Here is a 20,146-nt window from a genome sequence, read left to right as displayed (position 1 = left end):
ATATTGGACCTCGCGAAAAAAAAAAAAAAAGGAAATTTAACTGTAAATGGCTAACTGGTCGTGAGTGGCTCGTGTATGATCACGAAAACAGCGTAATGTTCTGTCAGGATTGCCGAATGTATGCTAAAGAAAAACACAAAACGCCGGCCACACTTTGTGAGGAAGAAAAATGGAACTGATGTAGATGGGGGCTCTGAGTCAGAGTCCTCAGAGAGCTCTGCCTCTGATGATGTTTAACCTGTCTCTTTGTACATAATACATTTGTGTAATTTTGTACATTATCTGCACTAAAACATGTTTAGAGTTGTTTAAAGTTTTAAGTTGTAAAACGCTGGCCCCAGCCCCACCTTCTGGCGGTTAGGATTTATGGCTCTCATAATCTGTCTTTTTTGCACGGGAAAAAATGTGGCTAGTGGAAATTCTGATTGGCTGGTAACTTCAGAAACTTACCAGCCACATTGGCTGGTGATCAAAAAAGTTAATTTAGAGCCCTGACTATTATACTCTCTCACATACACTTATATACAGGGCTCTAAATTAACACCCGCCAACCCGCCAAATGCGGGTGAAAATTCATTTTGGCGTGTATTAAAAAAAACTCACTAGCCGGCTTGGCCGGTGATAAATGAGTAACTTTACCATCTATTTCGCGGGACGCGTGAGCACGGTTTCTATGGGAACGCATCCGTCGAGGCTGCCGTACTAGGGGAGGGGGCGTAGGTCACTCTTGGGTTGGAAAAAACGATAGACGCCGGTACAAATACAAATACAGACACAAACACAAACAAGATGTGGCGATGGTTGGGACAGCCGGCCATCAAGAGAAAGGATATTCCTACCAAAGAGGTAGGGGAGGAGGAGGATATTGGACCTCGCGAAAAAAAAAAAAAAAGGAAATTTAACTGTAAATGGCTAACTGGTCGTGAGTGGCTCGTGTATGATCACGAAAACAGCGTAATGTTCTGTCAGGATTGCCGAATGTATGCTAAAGAAAAACACAAAACGAATAATTTCGTGGTAGGAACCAATAATTTCAAAGTAGAAGCAGTAAAGGATCATGAGAGTGCCCGAAGTCATCAGGAGAGCCTGAGGACGAAAACCGCCAAGACGTGTCGTATCGAAGAGAGTGAAGCTGGAAGGAGCCTTGCCTTAATGAAGACGTCCGAGTTCGAGAAGATGGAGCTACTTTTTCGCAATGCCCACGCCATCGGGAAAAAAGGCAGGCCTTTCACCGACTTCGCATGGATGTGTGAGTAAGTGGATTAACTTTATTATTTACATGTTTCAGACTCATTACATTTTATACGGTATATTGACAGTACTATTTTAGTAACTATTTTAAAGTTCAGCCTCACACTTTATCAGTCACATAACATGCAAAGGTTTAACATGAATATATCATGTGGCCACCACGATTGCCCTAATACAAGCATTTTTATATATGTGTTTTTGGTTATTATTTATTTCAGGGTTGATAGAAAGAAAGGCTTGAAGATAGGAGAGACATACACAAATGACTATCAGGCAAAAGAGTTCATTCACTACATAGCGGAGGATGTGAGGAGAAAGATGAGGGCAAGATTGTCAGATGTCAAGTTCATCTCTGTCATGTCAGACGGATCCCTGGACAGTGCAGTGATTGAAGAAGAGATGGTCTATGCCAGGAGTGCCAGTGAGGGGAAGATCAAAGTTGATTTTGTCGGGATAAAAGCTGTTTCAAAGCCAGATGCTACAAGCATAGCTGAAGCTGTGTGTAATGTAATGGAGAGTGAAGTCAGCACTGATTGGAAGAGCAAGCTGGTGGCCATCACCACAGATGGAGCAGCTGTAATGACAGGAGTCAACAATGGTGTAGTTACCAAGCTGCGTGCAGACCGATCGTATGTGCTGGGGATCCATTGCATGGCCCATAGACTTGAGCTCGCCTTTTCAGATGCAGTGAGGAAAAATGTGATGGCCAAGAAGGTTGAGGACCTATTGAGTGGACTCTACACCTTGTATCACAAGAGTGGAGTAAACAGGGCCAGCCTAAAGCAACACTTCGGGGAGCTCCACATGAAGGCTTTGATGCCAACCAGAGTAGGTGGAACCAGGTGGCTGCCACATCTCCTCAAAGCACTAGACCATTTCCTCAGGGGCTATGCTGCTGTTGTACGCCACTTACAGGAAAAGGTATGATAATTTATAGCCTACTAAAACCAACAGTGTAGGTGGATAATTTAATATTTGTGCCTTGCTTAATACATTTACATGTCAAACACATGTCTGTCAGTGATATAAACAGGTAGGAGACACAATACAAGCCAAGAATTGCATTGGAAAAACAAAATAAATATGAGACTAAAATCATATTTGCATAATAATTTGGAATTCAGTGTAAATGTTGTCTGTGATTTAATGCTGTTGTTTTGTTTGTAGGCCCAGGAGGAGACCACTGTCAGTGTTCAGAGGGCAAAGGCCAAGGGCTTCCTTAACATAGCAAAGGATGGCGGAGTCCTACGGTTTTGCTGTCTTCTCCATGACATCATCTTTCAATTGAGCAACCTTTCCAAGTCACTGCAGAAGTCAGCAGTAACCCTGGCTGAGGCTCATAGCTGCCTGTCCTCCACTCAGGCTGTCATAGAAAAGTACAAGTCAAGGTATAGAATAGAATACTTTTTTTCATTCTGCCCATGAGACATGAAAAGAACAAAATGCAGAACTCAGGTCTCGGTATAATGATAAATAAAAACAATAAATACTAATTAAAATCACCATCTAAAATATGGTGAGTATGTATTATGTATATGTATGTATAAGATATGTATCATATGTCATACAATTCATTATTTGATTTTAGGTTGTGTTAGTGTGTTTTCACACTTTTTTCACAATATGTATGTAAAGATAGATAATTAATCAAACCCATCCATTCATCTCTGCACAACTGTAGACCCGGGCCTAAGCTGAGAGCAGCACTGGAGACGGACATCTATGAGGGAGTCCTTCTGAAACCGACAAAGCCTGACCAGCATGACAAGTCCAAGAATGATCTCATAGATGCCATGTGCCAGTGCATCACTTCTAGGTTTGCCGATGTAAACAGTGGTGTCCTGAAGGCAATGCGACTGATAAATTTCCAGTGCTGGCCAGAGACAGACACAAGTGCAGGTCAGTAATAATTAAAATGTAATGAACAAATATATTCCCATTTTATGTTTTAAGACAACTCCTTAAAGCTGCAGTCTGTAGTTTGGAGAAAAAAGTGGACTTAGCCAGAAAATTTGAATGAGTACAGCCTCCAGGTCCCTCCTCCTTCCTCTCTGCTGTGCTGCAGCTCTGCTTTCTAAGACCCTCTCCACAGATATAAATATAACAAATATAACACAAAAATAGTTATAGGCTGCAGCTTTAACTTTGTATCAATGTTTTTCCCCTTTGTTCTCAGATTTTGGTGATGATGATGTAGACCAGGTTATTAGTCACTTCCGACCTCTTCTACTGACAGCTGGAGTGGATATTGACTTGATTCCAGATCAATGGACCATTCTGAAAACACAACTTTACACTGCAGGTTTCAGCCAAGGTACTGTTGAATGAAGTTTAAGAAAATGAAGTCTGATGTGACTCTTTAACAATAGTCTTGAGTAGGTCATTTGTTAAAGGTACAATCCAAATGTGATGCCATCTTTTACTAACTAAATTTGCATTTGTTTTCCATGTGCTTGAAAGTCACTGAAAGTGCATACCGTAACATCTCATTTTGTATTGTCTGTCTGACCCTGCAACAGGGACCATTGAGAAGACATGGCCTGCAGTAAACAGAATGCTGCGCCATGAGTGTCCTGATGTCCTACACCTGTTTGATGCCCTGCTCACCATTCCGACAAGTACAGCTGACTGTGAGAGGGGGTTTAGTGTCATGAAGCAGGTTAAGAGTGACTGGCGCTCAAGCCTGAAAGGGGAGACACTAGCTGACCTTTTGAAAACACAGTTGTGCTCACCGGACATCAAAGACTTCGACCCACGCAAAGCCATAGAAATCTGGCATGGTGACAGTGTGCGCACACGCCGGCCACACTTTGTGAGGAAGAAAAATGGAACTGATGTAGATGGGGGCTCTGAGTCAGAGTCCTCAGAGAGCTCTGCCTCTGATGATGTTTAACCTGTCTCTTTGTACATAATACATTTGTGTAATTTTGTACATTATCTGCACTAAAACATGTTTAGAGTTGTTTAAAGTTTTAAGTTGTAAAACGCTGGCCCCAGCCCCACCTTCTGGCGGTTAGGATTTAATTTTAATTGGATATACATTCCCAACTTCACTGTAAGATGAATTTAAAGCTTTAGTTAATAAAATGATCAAATGAATTCAGTGGCTCTCATAATCTGTCTTTTTTGCACGGGAAAAAATGTGGCTAGTGGAAATTCTGATTGGCTGGTAACTTCAGAAACTTACCAGCCACATTGGCTGGTGATCAAAAAAGTTAATTTAGAGCCCTGCTTATATACTCTCTCACATACACTAATATACTCTCTCACATACACCACTATACTCTCTCACATACACTACTATTCTCTCTCACATACACTACTAAACTCTCTCACATACACGACTATACACTCTCATACTTACATGTAAAAGGACTTTAATAGTTTGAATGAAACGGAAGTGAGTTTGAATGAAACGGAAGTGAGTTTGAATGAAACGGACGTGAGTTTGAATGAAACGGACGTGAGTTTGAATGAAACGGAAGTGAGTTTGATTCCTCGGTGGCCCACATTGGTCCATATGCGGCTCCGCTCCCGGGACTCTCTAAATCGACGCCACTTCGACCTGGGCGGGACTTTACGTCCTACGTCACTCGCTATGGGTGTGCATGTGTGCGCATAGCCGTCACTCGCGATGGGTGTGCATGTGAGAAAGGTTTTGGCTTTAGTGTCTATGGCAGCGTTACTCATTGCGCGGCTCACGAGTCACATGCGGCTCGTCAAGCTATAATTGGTGGCTCGCATGGTAGCTTCCTATGTGGTAACACAGCCAATACATTTTTTCAAATGTGCTTCATAAACGTACAACATTGCACTACAAAAACGCAAACATCTGAATTATACTTGTCCCTTCACCCAAATAATGAAGGAGAAATTAAAAGTATTAAGCCTTAATGGTGATCCCTAAAGGGGGAATTGTCAACCTGTCAAACCTGGCAACGCAGCCCGCAAGCGTGTGGCATTGTTTACAACACGTGACCGCTCAAAATTTAAAGGCGGGCTACGTAAGCTCCGCTAGCTCCGCACGCTCCGCTTGCCAGCTGAAATACGAAATGGACCGGTTTTTAATAAAAAAGGGACAGAAAAGAACTCAAAAACCAGACGAACAGACAGACAGTGTTGCTAGTGGAGTGGATGAGGGAAATAAGTCTGAGGACAAAAATCAGCAGGAAGACATCGGAGAGGGGACGGGCAGAGAAACGGCAGGTGTAATTAAAAAACGAAAAATAAGAAGCATACAAGATGAGCACAGACTCTCTCCCGTTTCATTCAAACTCACTTCCGTTTCATTCAAACTCTCTCCCGTTTCATTCAAACTCTCTTACACATACTACTATACTCTCTTACATACACTACTATACCCTCTTACATACACTACTATACTCTCATACTTACATGTAAAAGGAGTTTTATGCGAGATTATAATAGTGTGTGTAAGACCAAGTATGAATTCTGTCCCAGGCGGCCCCCCATAGCATCCCATTACAGAACTCTAAGAACAAGCTTTGTCATTGATGACAAGGGATGGACTGTAATTTTGCATTATTTGTCATCAATGCAGTATGTCAGTCTATCCATCCCTTTCTAAACACTAACAGGACATTACAGCATTCATTTCTCCAATGCCTTATCTGTATGAACGGTCACCTGAGTCCTGGATATAACACTACCAAGTTTTTGGTTGAGTAGGTGCATGCTATTAATAATTTATTAGCTGCTTTAGTTTTTTGTTTGCTTTGAATTGAATATCTGAAATATCTGTGTGCCACCATTGTCATTGTTTCTAAGCAACCAGGGTTCCCTAAGAACAAAGCAGTATTTGGCTAAAAGTGATGGAAACTATCTGGATGTGCATTTCCATTGATCATCTTCACAGTTTAGAAATATATTTTTGACATCAACCACAGTTTTTACAAGAACGCCCTTGGGTGTCATGTATACAGTTTTACAAGCATTCTTGGTAATTGTGTTTTCAAAAGAGAAAACTTCATGAATTAAATATGGATGTTTCACTTTTTTTTCATATGAATAAAAAACAGAGAAACATCCATTTTTAATTTGTGACATTTAAACTCATAAATTACCATCATTTTACTTATTTTAATGTTATTCACTGGTATAAACATCCGCATAGTGTGCTTGGTAAACTGCAGAAAACATTTAACTCTTCCAATGTTATCAGCTTTTTTTGGAAAGTTGTTCACTGCAAAGGACAGACTGCATGTCTGTCCTTTCTGTATCCACATGTTACAAGCTGTCACCTCCTTGAAGCTAAAGACTGACACTTAAAACCTGTTTGACAGAGGAGATGCTATATTTTCACAACTAGCAATCTGCCTGCTGTTTGTGTCAAAAATCCATCATTGCTGAGGCACAACTCACACTGCCTCTCTCTTACACTTCGGTAGCTTAGGAAGGCTGAAGCTAACATCTCACGGGTTTATATCTCTGATAGACCAAATCATACCCGAAGCACCTTTTAGCAAGACTCTGATCTGTGATGTTTGTGCTTTTCCGAATTGATTTCTCACCATTCAGAAAAAAACCTCTGAACAGTGTTTACTGTATTCCCTCCCCGTATGATGGATTACACACGTGTCTATAGTTGTGTATATAACGTCTAATTGTAAATACACCATTCCCTGTATGTGGGGGCAGAAGAAAGAAGCAAAGGCTGGGGGGAAACACTGTTTTTATGGTAACATAATTGGAAACCTGCTGCTCCTAATGCCGGAATAACCAATTTGACTGCGACCTGTGTCACACAGCTATAATTACCTCCATCCAATTAGAGTCAGATCTTAAACTCAGCCTACAGCCAATGCCTTGAATATGCTTTGCCAGGAATGTACCCTTTTGAATTCAGATCTGTTTTAATCAGGATTGTGGCTAACATCAAAATCATGGTCTCCCGCCCCCCAAAATTGTATTGGTTGGTATTCTGCTGAGTCACAACAGCTGGAGGATAAATGTGAACGTGCATGTGTGCGTACATTTGTCTGGATTGCAAAAGATGTGAAGTGAAAGAATGATTAACTGATTTTTTGGTCTATTTTGCCAGATTCCGATTTAGAGCAGGCACCCTTTCCTCTGTACATATGGCTGACATGACCACCATACCACATACAATAAAACTTCCGAAAGTAAAAAACAGTGTATGTGCTTTGGCAAAAAGAAGTCAATGGGCACTAGGCAGTACACTGAAACATTCAATCAGCAGTATATGTCCGGTCTGTAGAGGGATCAGCGATGGGTGATCAAGAGTGTGTAACCAGTGATGAGTAAGCACTTCCACTATTCCTCCCGACAGATCTGACAGCTTCTCTCCAGTAATACTGCGCTGTGGCTTCATCTCAAGGGTGTATGAATTGAGACAGATTATTTGGGGAGTGATTCAGAGCTCCCATTATTAAGTCCTCAATGCAATCTGCTGCAATTCGACAGGGCCGCCTTGAACAGCGGTTCAGCGAGACAAAGTCTGAAAACTATTCCAGCTAATGTAGCCATGCAAGCAGCATTTAGGAGAATAACCAGTGTTCCACTATATGTGGTGCGGGACAGAATGTTATGACTGAGTAAGTGAAGAATGCGGAGAGGTGTAGGTTTGAAATAACATGATGAAATGGAAAGTCAGTTAGAAAGGTGGTGGAGAAAGTGGCCTCAACCCTTGAGAAGCTGATATATTCATGCACCACCGTGATTAGAATTTATATTCTGAAACTGCAGTCCTGTCAGCAAAGACTTCTGTTCCAGGTAATGTGTGTTTGCAGGTCTGTGTATGCACTGACTGCTTATAATATGATACTGTGATGTGTGTGTGTGTGTGTGTGTGTGTGTGTGTGTGTGTGTGTGTGTGTGTGTGTGTGTGTGTGTGTGTGTGTGTGTGTGTGTGTGTGTGTGTGTGTGTGTGTGTGTGTGTGTGTGTGTGTGTTGTGTGCCTAATGCTTACCGAGTCTATGGCTGGCTGGCTACAGGTCATCACACATCATATTAAGCATCTAGTTAAGCAGACCATATGGTGAGCTGAATATCATTATTGTCATATTCTTTATTTTTTTACTTTATGCACACACATTTAGTCTGTTTTCATTAATTTGTGCAGTTTTATTCTTGAGCATTAGCTGCTTCAAAGAAAGCGGTTCCACCCCCAACACACTCCATTGACTTTAGCTGTTTTCCATTTCACAAGGGAGAAGAAAAACTTTCTTAACAGAGTAATTTGCCCTGAAAAATAATTGCGGTGAGTAGATGAACAGTAATGGCGATTTTTAACAACAGCTTGAGGGGCTTATCAAACAAAACATTGAAAATGCTTCCTTCCATTCACATTTTATGGCCAGATAGCTGTAGATGATGCAGTATGGTTCACTATCCCACAAATCCATGATGAATAACCTTAAACATAAAAATACATTATGAATAGTTGGCCAAAGGGTAGATTATAGTTAAACAACTGACAATATCTATTAGAAGGCTCAGAGCACTAAAAATGCAAACATACCTGCAAGGTCTTGAGTGACATGGTAAATCTAATTTAAATGTGCACTGGTACTGATGTGGCCCAACAGGTTCAAGACAATAGTTATGTGGTAATATTGCATTCCTTGGTATTAAAATTTCATGAATCTTGGCTGAAAGATGCTATGTCAGATTCCAGCGTCAGACAGCACTGTCTGTAAGTCTGGTTCACTAAATGGCCAGTGGGGTTAGTTACCACTTTGATAGCATATGAGCCCAAATGGAAAAATGATGAGTTGCAGTGATTTAATTTGGATGAGCAGAGATGACATCTTCACGCATGGGGAATCTTCAAATCCATATTTGGTGAGTCACAAATGATGGCCCACCGAGAGTGGCGTTCCGGAGTTCATATTAGCTGAGATATATCAAAGTAATTACACATGTGTGGTTTAGATTTTTTTCATCTACCCTACTGAATATTGTTTGAAGCTCATCTCTTTTACAGAGCACTACATATTGCATATCTTTTTGCTTATTCCACATAATATGTTCTGCTCTTCTGTGCAATTCTGAGAGGCATTTCTTTTTCCAGATAAGAGAAAAGACACTGCAAAATGAATGCATATGTGAAAATATCTGAGTAGTCACAACAATGTAGGCTGCCACGGAAACAAACAGCTTCCAATTTGAAGTAGTGTGTGTGTGTGAGGAGAAATGGGAACCAAGCACATCCAGTAGCACTGATGCTCAGAGATCATTTCTCACTTTGAAGTCTGTCGTCGACCAGAGCCTGCAGTTGGTGTTGACACAGGCTGGGAGTAAACAAAATCTGGGCCATTATGTATTTAATGAAGAAAGAGGAGGTACAGCAAACACCAAGAGACAGACACTGTTACTCTCTAGGCTCTGAGGACAGCGTGTCAGCACTACTGCAGGTCCATAAAACAATATTGTGGCCGATATGTGAACAATATGCAATTATTGAAGTCGGTGCAATGCAGTGACAATGAAAACAATCACCAGTAAACATTTAATTTAAAAAAAATGGATGGTTGGGATGCAACACTAAGCATTTCTTTATTTTTGCTTAGTTTTTCACTTCTTTTGCCCATATTGTGATTGAGAGCAAGTGTTTTTAAATTGTTGTCGTCAGATAAGGTATAATGCTTACAGAATTTAAAACCATTTGCACAAAGGAAATAAACTGTTGCATCCTGTATCAACTCAAAATGCTGTTAATTCATTTTTGAAAGAAAAGTAAGACTTAAATGTGGTCTTTAAAAGTGTTTTTTTGCCGTTCTAGCAGCATGGTGGCTCAGTCATCTTTGGTCCAGACTGAAATATCTCAAAAGCTATCGCACTGATTCTGGTGAAATTTTGATAGTCATTGTCCCCCAAGGATTAAAACACATACTTTGGGGATACACTGTCCTTGTAACGCCACCTTGAGGTTGACATTTCTGGTTCAGATTGAAATACCTCGACAGTTATGCGATGGATTGCCATAGAATTGGCAACAGGTATTCAAGGATTAATTCTTCTGACTCTTCCTTTAGCAACATGTTAAAGTTTCAGACATTCAGCGAAATATCTCAAAAGTTACTTGATAGATTGGCACACAATTTGGTACAAACATGCATGTTTTCCACACAATGAATCCTACTGACTTTGATGTTCCCATAACATTTTCCTCTAGCCCGATCATTAGCATGACATTTTAGTTTTTTTATTTAAATTTCTCAGCAACTGTTGAATAGATTGCTATGGAATTCGGTTCAGACACTCATGGTCCCCAGAGGATGAATTGTAAACTCCGATCCATGGATATTTAATCTAGCGCCATCATCAGGTCAAAGCTCTCTTTGTCCAAAACTTTGGTTTAATAACCAATAAGCTGGTGAGGAAAGCCAGCTCTGTGGTGGGTCTGGAGCTGGATAGTCTGAAGTCAGACCCTCTCACCCTCTCCATGAGGAACTGTGGCAGCTGGGCAGCTCATTCAGTCATCGGCTCATTCCACCAAAGAGCAGGACGGAGCGCTTCAGACGCTCATTTGTGCCCACTGCCATCAGACTGTATAACAGTGGAGACCACAGTCTGTCATCATGCTGATTTTTATTTTATTTTATTGTATAATATCTTTTATTTATTTATTATCTTAATCTGTTTCTCTGTACTTGAGCTGCTGCAACACCCGTATTTCCCCCATGGGGATCAATAAAGGAATATCTATCTATCTAACCTCAGCTGTACTTTCTTTTTAGTGCAAATTGAAAAATATGCAAATCACCTAAACTAAAACTTAAACCTTTTACCAGCATTATCCTTGTTAGCATTTTGATTTTAGCATTTAGCTCAAATCCCCGCTGTGCGTACAGCTTCATAGAGTCATTAGCATGGCTGTAGACCCTTAGCCTTGTTTATATGTATACTAACACTGACTCACATGGCAACCCTTTTAATGTGCAGTTTGCTGATGCCAAGCCCACTGATTGACTTTAAACTCACGTGTCGCTTAAACAAATGTTTCCAATATATCTCAGGAGAACTCCCAAAATGTACTCAAATAAAGCCACAATCTTGTATTTCTAATATTCAAATAAACTTGTACTTATGTGCAAACATTAAAACTCTCTCTCTCTGAGGCATTCTGTTACAAGCTTACACATTGTCCTAACTGAAAAAGAACAGTCGGCACAAAAAATAACAGTGAAGAGTTCCATTCCTCATTTCTTGTCTGTCGTTTGTTGATCCAACTAAAGCATGCTGCTCTAAGTCCCCAGCGCTAGATTAGCTGTGTTTGAATGTGGTCTCAGGAGGGATGGGCACACAGTGCATATGCAAATAGATTTACTGACAACCAATTACACTGAAAACTCCTCAAACAAAAGTATGCCCCAAAAAGTGTATGTCTGGGTAGCAGAGGCATAGAGAGCAAAGAGTGTCTGAGGGTCAGAGACACAGTGAGAAGAAGTTTTGATTATTATATGTTGGATTGTATTATTATTTAGATTCTGTTCTGATTGAGTTGTGTCACTGGTATGGATGAGAGGGACACCGAGACTAAACTTCAAAACACCAGTATTTTGTGACTGATATGTCATTGTGTTTATACACAACAGTAACCCAGTAATCATCTGCAGCCAACAGGGAAATAATGGGTTATGTAACAATTCCATTTAACATTGATTATTTATTTTGAGTTTACGTGCCTGTGTTGTATAATGGGAATGAGCTAAGCAGCATTAGCGTTGGCTTCTCTGTGGGAGTTTTCACAGATAAATAAGCCAATTTTCCTGAGACATTAATAGCGATTAATGGTGCTGTGTTTTTTAATGCTATTTGTTGGGATAAAACTGGAATGGCAGTTTGGGAAAAGACCAGGAATCAATGCATTAAGAAATGTTATCCACTTAACAAGGCAAATATCATTAAACATTATGGCAGTTTGGAGAATGAGCATCTGTGTTCAACAAGGCATTCACAATTTGTATGTGCGTGTTTTAGGAGAGGGAGGTGGATAGTGTGTGTCTGTCCATGACTGCATTTGTTGTTAATTCCCAAATAATACGATTACTCTGTCGAGTAGAGATGGATCATCTAGAAATCCACAGCTGTGCTAGCAGCTCTTTGAGACTGTACTGAGGCACAGCAGCATGCTCACAATGTATGCTAGAGTAAAAGTCAGTGGATCATTTGGCAACCAAATTTGGTACCAATCAATCAGTAGTGGGAATTGGGAAGTGACCTATTGGTGGTGAAAGAGGAAAAGTCAGGGGATCACCAAGGTCTTTAGGATTCACCAAGGATGGTTCTCGCAAATTGCATTGAAACCATTCAATGGTTGTATCACAAGGAAAAGTAAGAAGATAACCAAAGTCAGGATTCATCCTTCGGAGCTGTGTGTATAAGCCATTTTGGCAATTCATCAAATAGTTGCTGAGATTTATCAGTCTGCACCAAAGTGGTGGACCAACTTACCAACATCACTTTTGCCACGCAACTAAGAACTGCAACATCATCTGATGTGATGTCATTGGCTTGGATGACTGTGCTTAATGCCTTTAAAGCAAAAGCATATTTCTAGTGCTGGTATCCCAATGGCCCCAGATATAATTCACGTTTTCTTTAAGCAGGTGCAATCGGGATTTGTGAGGCAACTTCTGATTCCTTGTAAGCCCTTGTTAATGCATGTTTGTGGTTGAATGCAATGATCTTACTTGTTCCGATCCCCATGTGTTTGCTGCATACACTAGGAAGAAACTCATGAATAATTGAAATAAAAGATAAAAGTGTCTGTTTACGTCTTTGGCTGTTTAATAAGCTATTGCAACCATGTCTCTTTCACCTACAGTGTAGGGATCCCCTGTGGATCTGAGGAAAGCATTTGACAGTGCACACTTCTCTCACCTCATAGACTTAGGAGAACTCAGGAGAGATTGGGAAATCAACCAGAAGAAACAGAATAGTGTTTGTGTTTGAACATTCACCTTCCATCTTTAATGCAACATCTGCTGTTTTGCCATTCACACATTTTCACATTCAAAAGCCTTCATTCAAATACACAATTCCCCAGTTTCCACAGTGTATGACCACTTTACAGTCTCTGCATGTACAGTTTGTCCTCAAGGATCCAACCATGATGAATGGTTAAGCTTACAGTCATCGGCAAGCTGTGAGGGCTTTTTTTTTTGCATAAATCTGGACACTCCCCTCACAGCCTTTGGCAGGTCAGTGAGCGACGTAGTAGAGAAGAGATTAAGCAAAATCTGTGGAGGGAGGGATTTTCCCTAATTGTCAACTCTGTGTTGTTCCACTCATTAAACACAGCGAGATTAAGCTGGTGTTGGGACTGAGGGGAGCTGTGGTTCGTGGCAGGTTGGATCGGCATGCATGCAGTGGGCGCAGTCAAAAGCTCGTTATAGGCCGATGAGCAGGCATGGCTGGGAGGAAAACAGACAATTAAATCAATAAGACAGCAGTCAGCAGATCACTGCGCCGGCTAACGCTAGCAGCTTTTCTCCTCCTCAGCTTCAGGTTGCTTACATAAGCAAATAATTGTTAAATTAGTGTAATATTATGACACCTCTTGCCCACTTCCAATCCGAGCCATACCCACTTCAACTTCGTTAGCGCCTCCCTGTGACGGTCCGCCATATTAAGTGCCATCCCGAACCAATTAGCAGGGAGTGGACGTGGGTTATAAAACCCTCCAACAGCAAGTCGATGCTGACTTGATAAATTGCCCTTACTGACCACATGCATGGAAAACGCTCAGTAAAAATGGTGCCGTACAACTAACCGTACATACATCTACCTGTAAACCTGTCCAACTAACAATATGTATATTGTTGTAATGAAGTTAACAACTTAATGGTTACATAGTATTTAGGATCAATATACCATATAGTCTAGAAAACGGTAGATGTGTTCATTTGTTTGATAGAAAATGAATGTTTTACACTGCACATAAATAGAGTATAACAAATATTATAAAATGTATCTATTCAATGTTGTGATCAACCCTCACGTTACATATTGAATTATTGCAGAAAATAAGCCCTGGGCAATCACCAGTTTGTGATACTTATATGTTTTGTTCAGGAAGATAATCACAAATGAATACCACGTTTTGTAGCCTCAATTAGCAATTGCCTTTTTTAATATACCTAAAAGCTTCAAATTTCACCAGAGGGTTATTTACTGAGGTATTTTAAATTGTGAACCAAAACATTAAAATCTCTCAAGCTGACATAATTTCAGGCATTTAACCAAAAAACTATTAAAATTGACTCATTGACTTCACGTCATCATCATTTATATCTACAGAACCACTGTGTTTATTAAATTGTTTATGAGAGACATGGTTCTTCATTTATCTAACGTCTACATTCTGCTTAAAGTGAACTAGATTAACTTGCCTTTGTTATATTTACTTTTCAATAATAAATTAAGATTTTATGTCCCCAACATTTTTAAGATTTTTTAGAATTGGAAATCTTGTATTCAATACAAATTTTGATACTTTTCAGGGTTATTTATCAAATCTGAAAATCGGAGCCTTTATGTTTATCTGTAAATGCTGAAACTAGACAAAGCTATGTTATTTTAACATCTGTAAAATTGTTCTGATGGCATCGATTGTTGTATGAAAAAGTTTAACAATTACAGCAAATGTTAAACTCATTTATTTTCAGTGTTGCTGTGACTTTTTGAATACGCCACTAGGAGGCCAAATAAAGAAAAAAATAATTCCTACACACAGGAGCTTTAAATATGGTCAGCTACAAAACTGAAATATAACAGAAAAAGATAAATACCTGCAAAAACCCCAATCATGGAGGAGCGAAGATCTAAACTAATCGACGTTGACTCTAACTAGCTTTATCAACTTATTCTCATGATAATGATGAAAAAACTTATTTTCACCATGATCTCTTGTATGTCAAGTTTGCATGTTGTTTGTTTTGTCTAAAGAAATGTATTTATTGAATTGCGTTAGAGTTGTACAGGACTATATACGCCATTCGCCTAAGCCAAGAAACCAAATTTAAGACGTCTGCTTAATCAATATTCCCTGTTTTCCAATGAAGTACATTTCTCTCTGTGCCTCTCTCTCTGGCTCACTGTCTCTATTACTTCCTCTCATCATTTCATTTTCTCTCTCATCTCAGTTTCTCATTAACACTGCTGCCCTCTTCGCTCCTCAAGTCGTCTGTTTCCCCCTTTGTGCACCTACAGAGCTACTTTTCTTTTCCTTTTGCTCGATTCAGCCCCCTTCAACACCTCTCATAAACAATGCGTCAGCTGTATGAAAGTAAACGGGGAGCAGGAGACATCCAATTAAAAGCACAATGCATTATTATTTCACAGCTCCCCCTCCCTGCCGTCTCCTGAAGCCCTTCAGATTATATAACAGCTCAGTGTCACCAGAGCCAGCCTGTGGAGGACGAGGGGGTCTTCGCCGATGATGCAGCTCAGCGGCTCTGGACTTTCCCCAGCAGCTTGCGTACTACCCCCTCACTCCTCCTTCTCCTCCTCCTCCTCCTCCTCCTCCTCTATCCTCTCTTTGCCATATCCACCCACCCATCCACCCACCAGCCCACCCTCTCCCTGCCTTCCTAACACACACATACACACATACACTCAATCACGAATGCACAGGGATTGCAGCAACAGCAGCAGCACAGCGAGATGGAGATCTCCACTGCGCGTGTGAGTGCCTATTCCCGGTGAGTGCAGGGACAAGACCGAATGAGTGTCTGTGATGCTTGAATGAGGTGTACAAGGGAGAAGAGAGCAGAGTAAAAGCCACAATGGGGGATATCAGTAAGGACCCGATGAGGTTTTGAAGCAATGTCTTTCTGCTTTTTTTCCCTCTCCCATCTTGATAACCTGAATCTTTGCTGGATGTGCCACAACTACTCCAGCTGTCACTGCACCGGCTGCCTCTCTCTCGGTCCTCCTGCAGCCCGTGAGAGCTGCTCCAGTGGCTGGACCGTACCCTGGCACCAACTGAATACATGGATGAACACTGGCTCTACAGGGGATCTGCGCTTTCTTGTCCTTTGCACCTCTGATCTGTTTCTCAAGGTAAGAGTTTTGCTTCCCCTTTTTTGGAGTTGCACAAATATTCAAAGGTACTGTAAAGAGAGTGGCAGATGCATCTGGTCTGCCTGTTACAATCTTAATGAAATAAAAGTAGATATCACAAGCATGTAGAAATTGTGATAAAATGTCGTTTAAGTCTTTTGGTTAGTGATGCTTGTATGCATTAGATATGGATAAATTAGGGAGGGGGGCATTTCTGCACCCAAGCATTGAAATGGTTTAATAAAAAAAAAAGGAAGACATGTCAAGGTTTTCCTTTACAATTGAAAATGAAGATGAATGATGAGGTAATTTGAATTTTATTTATACACTGATTATAATGCGTGTCTTTGCAGCCTTTGCCAGACATGCAGTATTTATCTGATGATGCAGAGGCTGATTATTGAGATCGCTGTACCTTGTGAATTTTCTGGGCTTGATAATGAAGAATATTGATGGGCACTCACTCATAGACTATTGTATATTGTGCTGTAATAGACTGCTGGAATGATGATCATTTATTGTGAAACACCTATCACATTAAGTGGCCTAGACTATATGAGAAATTCATAATCGACGAGTGGAGTGCTCCTCAAAGCAAAATTTTCATTAAAGGTGTATTCAGACTTATCATGACTAATGACATGTGTGTGATCTGGGAAGCTCCAGGGTACTGCATCATACAGAGCTGCACTTAATTTGCTCTCAGTCGCTGCCTCCCCCCCCACCTCTCTCTCGCTCTCTCTCTGTCCCTCCCTTTCTACATGTCATTCCTTGACTACTGAATTTACAGGAAACACAGACAGGGTACAGCGTAGAGGTGCCAAAAACGCTGTGGCGTGTCTATCTCAGCATCTTTTTCACTTATAAATCATCCTCTACATTACACCAGAGTCAATCATCAGAACGACCTGAGTACACATGTATGCCCAAAGCTCAACCCCTTGATTAATCAATGAACCCATCAGGGTGATGCACTACATTTGTAAGCTCTGAAGTGATTTCACCATTATTTTATTTTAGAGGAGACCCACGCTAGCAGGAAAGCAAATGTATCACACAGAAAACCAAAATGCCCCTCTGCATATCTGCCTCTCCAAACTTACTCTTCCCAAGGATCCATTTCACAGCCAGTGCTCTCATATATCTCACGGTATTGAGGGATGGAAACCTTTTAAAACATTCCGCTATTCCCCATAACAGAAAGTGCTGATAAATCTTTTAAGCCAATGTCATAAAGCAAACTTTCACAGGTGTAGCCGGCAGCCCGGATAGATACAGATAGCTCTGTAAGACTGCTGTAATAAGTTGGTATGTGTCTATGTGTGTGTGTGTGTGTGTGTGTGTGTGTGTGTGTGTGTGTGTGTGTGTGTGTGTGTGTGTGTGTGTGTGTGTGTGTGTGTGTGTGTGTGTGTGTGTGTGTGTGTGTGTGTGTGTGTGTGTTTGTGTGTGTGTGTGCGTGACTGTGGAAATCTTAAAAAAAACTGGCTGGGATTGTTTTCAAAAATTGAACAAAAGATCATTTAAAAATCTGTGACCAAACGGGCTTACGTTGTCACTGGAAGAAGAGCCTGATGGTGTGTTGAGAGAAAGATTACTGCAACGCGGAAGGTATAGGAGCTGCAACCTATACGGTACAATTGCACAGTTCTATAGGAAGAGATATGACTATCCACGCTCACAACCTTATGGATTGGACAAAGGCAGCGAGCTCGTCCTTTACATTTTGCTTAGTTGGTGCAATGTCACACGCTGGTCAAATCCCTCAAACAAAATGGATACATTGCACAGAAACAATGCATACAGTAGAATGCATCGGGGATGATGAGCTCAGCATCAAAGCATTCACCTTGTGATAAACACATGTTTTAGCACATGTTACTAAAATGATGAGCTGTAGCACATATGAACACCCTGCATTCTTGTTGCACTCAGTTTGTATTGATGGTGCAGTCGAGGTTACGTTGTTATAGGCTACTTACTTACCCATTAATGAGAGTGGCTAGACAGTGTCATCCTATGTAAACATCCTACAGATACACTTCAGTAATTATTGTGTTGATGAAGGCTGTCAAGGATGTAAGGCGATCAAAGCAAAGCCGCCTCTTTCTCTCTGCTCTGCGTTTGGGCATAAATCATGAGTCAGCAGTGTTGTAGGGCTGCTATTGCCTGGAAAAAAAACCTCCAACCTCCCTATTAACATTCTTTACAAACAACCACGCTCCTACAACATTGTGGTCATATCTAAATCAATCATGATACTGTAGTGAAAGTAGTTTTTTTACCCCCCATACATGCAGTATTTTAGTGTGATGAACTGAAGGGCAATTGGAACAGACAACGTGGTTTGCCAGGGTACATAAGGAGATTTCAGAGGATTACTTTTGCAATTTTAGAGTCAATGCATTATTCATAATCCTTTGGATAGCTGAGGCCAAATCAGGGAAGGACCTCAGGTCATTAGCAGAGATATAGCATGCCTGAGAAGAGGAGGAGGAGGAGATAGAAGACGTTGAGGCGAATGAGATTCTTGCACAACCATTTGAATATATTCATGTGTCACGTTAGCCTCTCTCTCCGTATGTGTGTATCTGACTCCCAACAAAAAGTAATTGAAGAGCTTTTCGTGATTCCCTTTGTGTGGATTACCATTTAGCTGCTTTACATGCCTTACATGACTGCATAAGAAATCGTACGAGACTTCCTGCAGATGTGATTACCTTTTCAGTGGTGAGAGACTGGTAATTCTGAGTGTGAAATAGAAGGATCTCATGTGAATCAGCCTCGAACAAATTTCTTTTTATCCAAATAACCGCTTCTGACAAACAACTTGTGCTAAAATCAAAGTGCATACTAAGCTATGTTTCAGAACAAATACCACCCCCAACAAAATCCAGCTGCTCCAAATTCCAAAACAACTGAGCGTAAATTTGTGACACAGCATACCATATTGTTGGTGTGTAATGAGATTGAGCTGGTTACTTGTTTTTTCTCATCTGGCACTGAATGCATTGTAGTGAATGAAGTGACACTAGAAGCTGTTGGCATGCTGTTTTTCTCCAGCATTAATAGGAACCAAGATGAAACCTAGTTGCCTTTTAAATATATTCCATTTCATCAACAGTTTTAGGGTTTGGTTACAGTGGACAGTTTGCAAGGTCTAACACATGGCAGAACTCCCAAGAAAAACAACCTCATGCTTTTTATTATTTGTGTGCGTGTATGTGTGTGGGCATGTCTGTGTTTGTGCACACGCTCCATAAGATGCTGGCAAATGCCTCTCTTTGAAGAGGCGACAGCAAGGCACACATACACACACACACACTACACATACTAATACACACATACAAGTGCCCATATGCTTGTATGCACTGACACCAAAAAAGAAGGAACAAACAGTTTTCCCATTATTAAAAAGTGTGTATTTTTTTCTTATCACACTGAGTTTAGTCATTACATCACTGGAGCTCGACATGCACGGCAGATGTAGATCAACTGCAGATCAGAAATTAACATTAATCTTATCATCACATGTTTTTCCTTTTACTAATTCACTTGTGAAATTGATAGTAAGGAAATGTCTCTTCAGTATAAATTTCCCCACCAGAACAATCACATTGATGGATTTACAACGTCTCCGAATGATAAAACATGATTACTTTCAGAGAAGCAGCGACACCATGAATAGCTTGCTTTTGTGTGGTAATAAATGATTCATTGGAGTTTATTTATCGCATGCTGTCTTGTCATATGAAAATGATTAACCGGCTCTTTCTGATGTTTCCTCTCAACCATATCAGACATCATTTCATTTCCTCGTGCTGCTTGATATATACTCAAGCTATGA

The 20,146-nt window shown here is 40.6% G+C and overlaps 1 protein-coding gene across 1 annotated transcript; it reads left to right on the top strand.

The window, feature by feature from the left end:
• Positions 1-935: 935 nt before the first annotated feature.
• Positions 936-4,144, top strand: LOC129092728 (zinc finger protein 862-like). Its single transcript, XM_054600746.1, has 6 exons — positions 936-1,253; positions 1,470-2,172; positions 2,419-2,639; positions 2,933-3,150; positions 3,428-3,565; positions 3,771-4,144. The coding sequence occupies exons 1-6, from the start codon at positions 958-960 to the stop codon at positions 4,142-4,144; spliced, it is 1,950 nt and encodes a 649-aa protein (XP_054456721.1). The 5' UTR covers positions 936-957.
• Positions 4,145-20,146: the final 16,002 nt, after the last annotated feature.

Source organism: Anoplopoma fimbria, chromosome 6, assembly GCF_027596085.1.
Source record: "Anoplopoma fimbria isolate UVic2021 breed Golden Eagle Sablefish chromosome 6, Afim_UVic_2022, whole genome shotgun sequence".
NCBI classification, from domain to species: Eukaryota; Metazoa; Chordata; class Actinopteri; order Perciformes; family Anoplopomatidae; genus Anoplopoma; species Anoplopoma fimbria.
This window is presented reverse-complemented; position numbering and strand designations above follow the sequence as displayed.

What these genes read in the sequence shown, in the direction of transcription:
- LOC129092728 (XM_054600746.1), top strand. Translation starts at nt 958, where the DNA reads ATGTTCTGTCAGGATTGCCGAATGTATGCTAAAGAAAAACACAAAACG. An exon ending in ATAGAAAAGTACAAGTCAAG is followed by an intron (nt 2,640 to 2,932) that starts GTATAGAATAGA and finishes GCACAACTGTAG; the next exon opens with ACCCGGGCCTAAGCTGAGAG. An exon ending in CACTGCAGGTTTCAGCCAAG is followed by an intron (nt 3,566 to 3,770) that starts GTACTGTTGAAT and finishes ACCCTGCAACAG; the next exon opens with GGACCATTGAGAAGACATGG.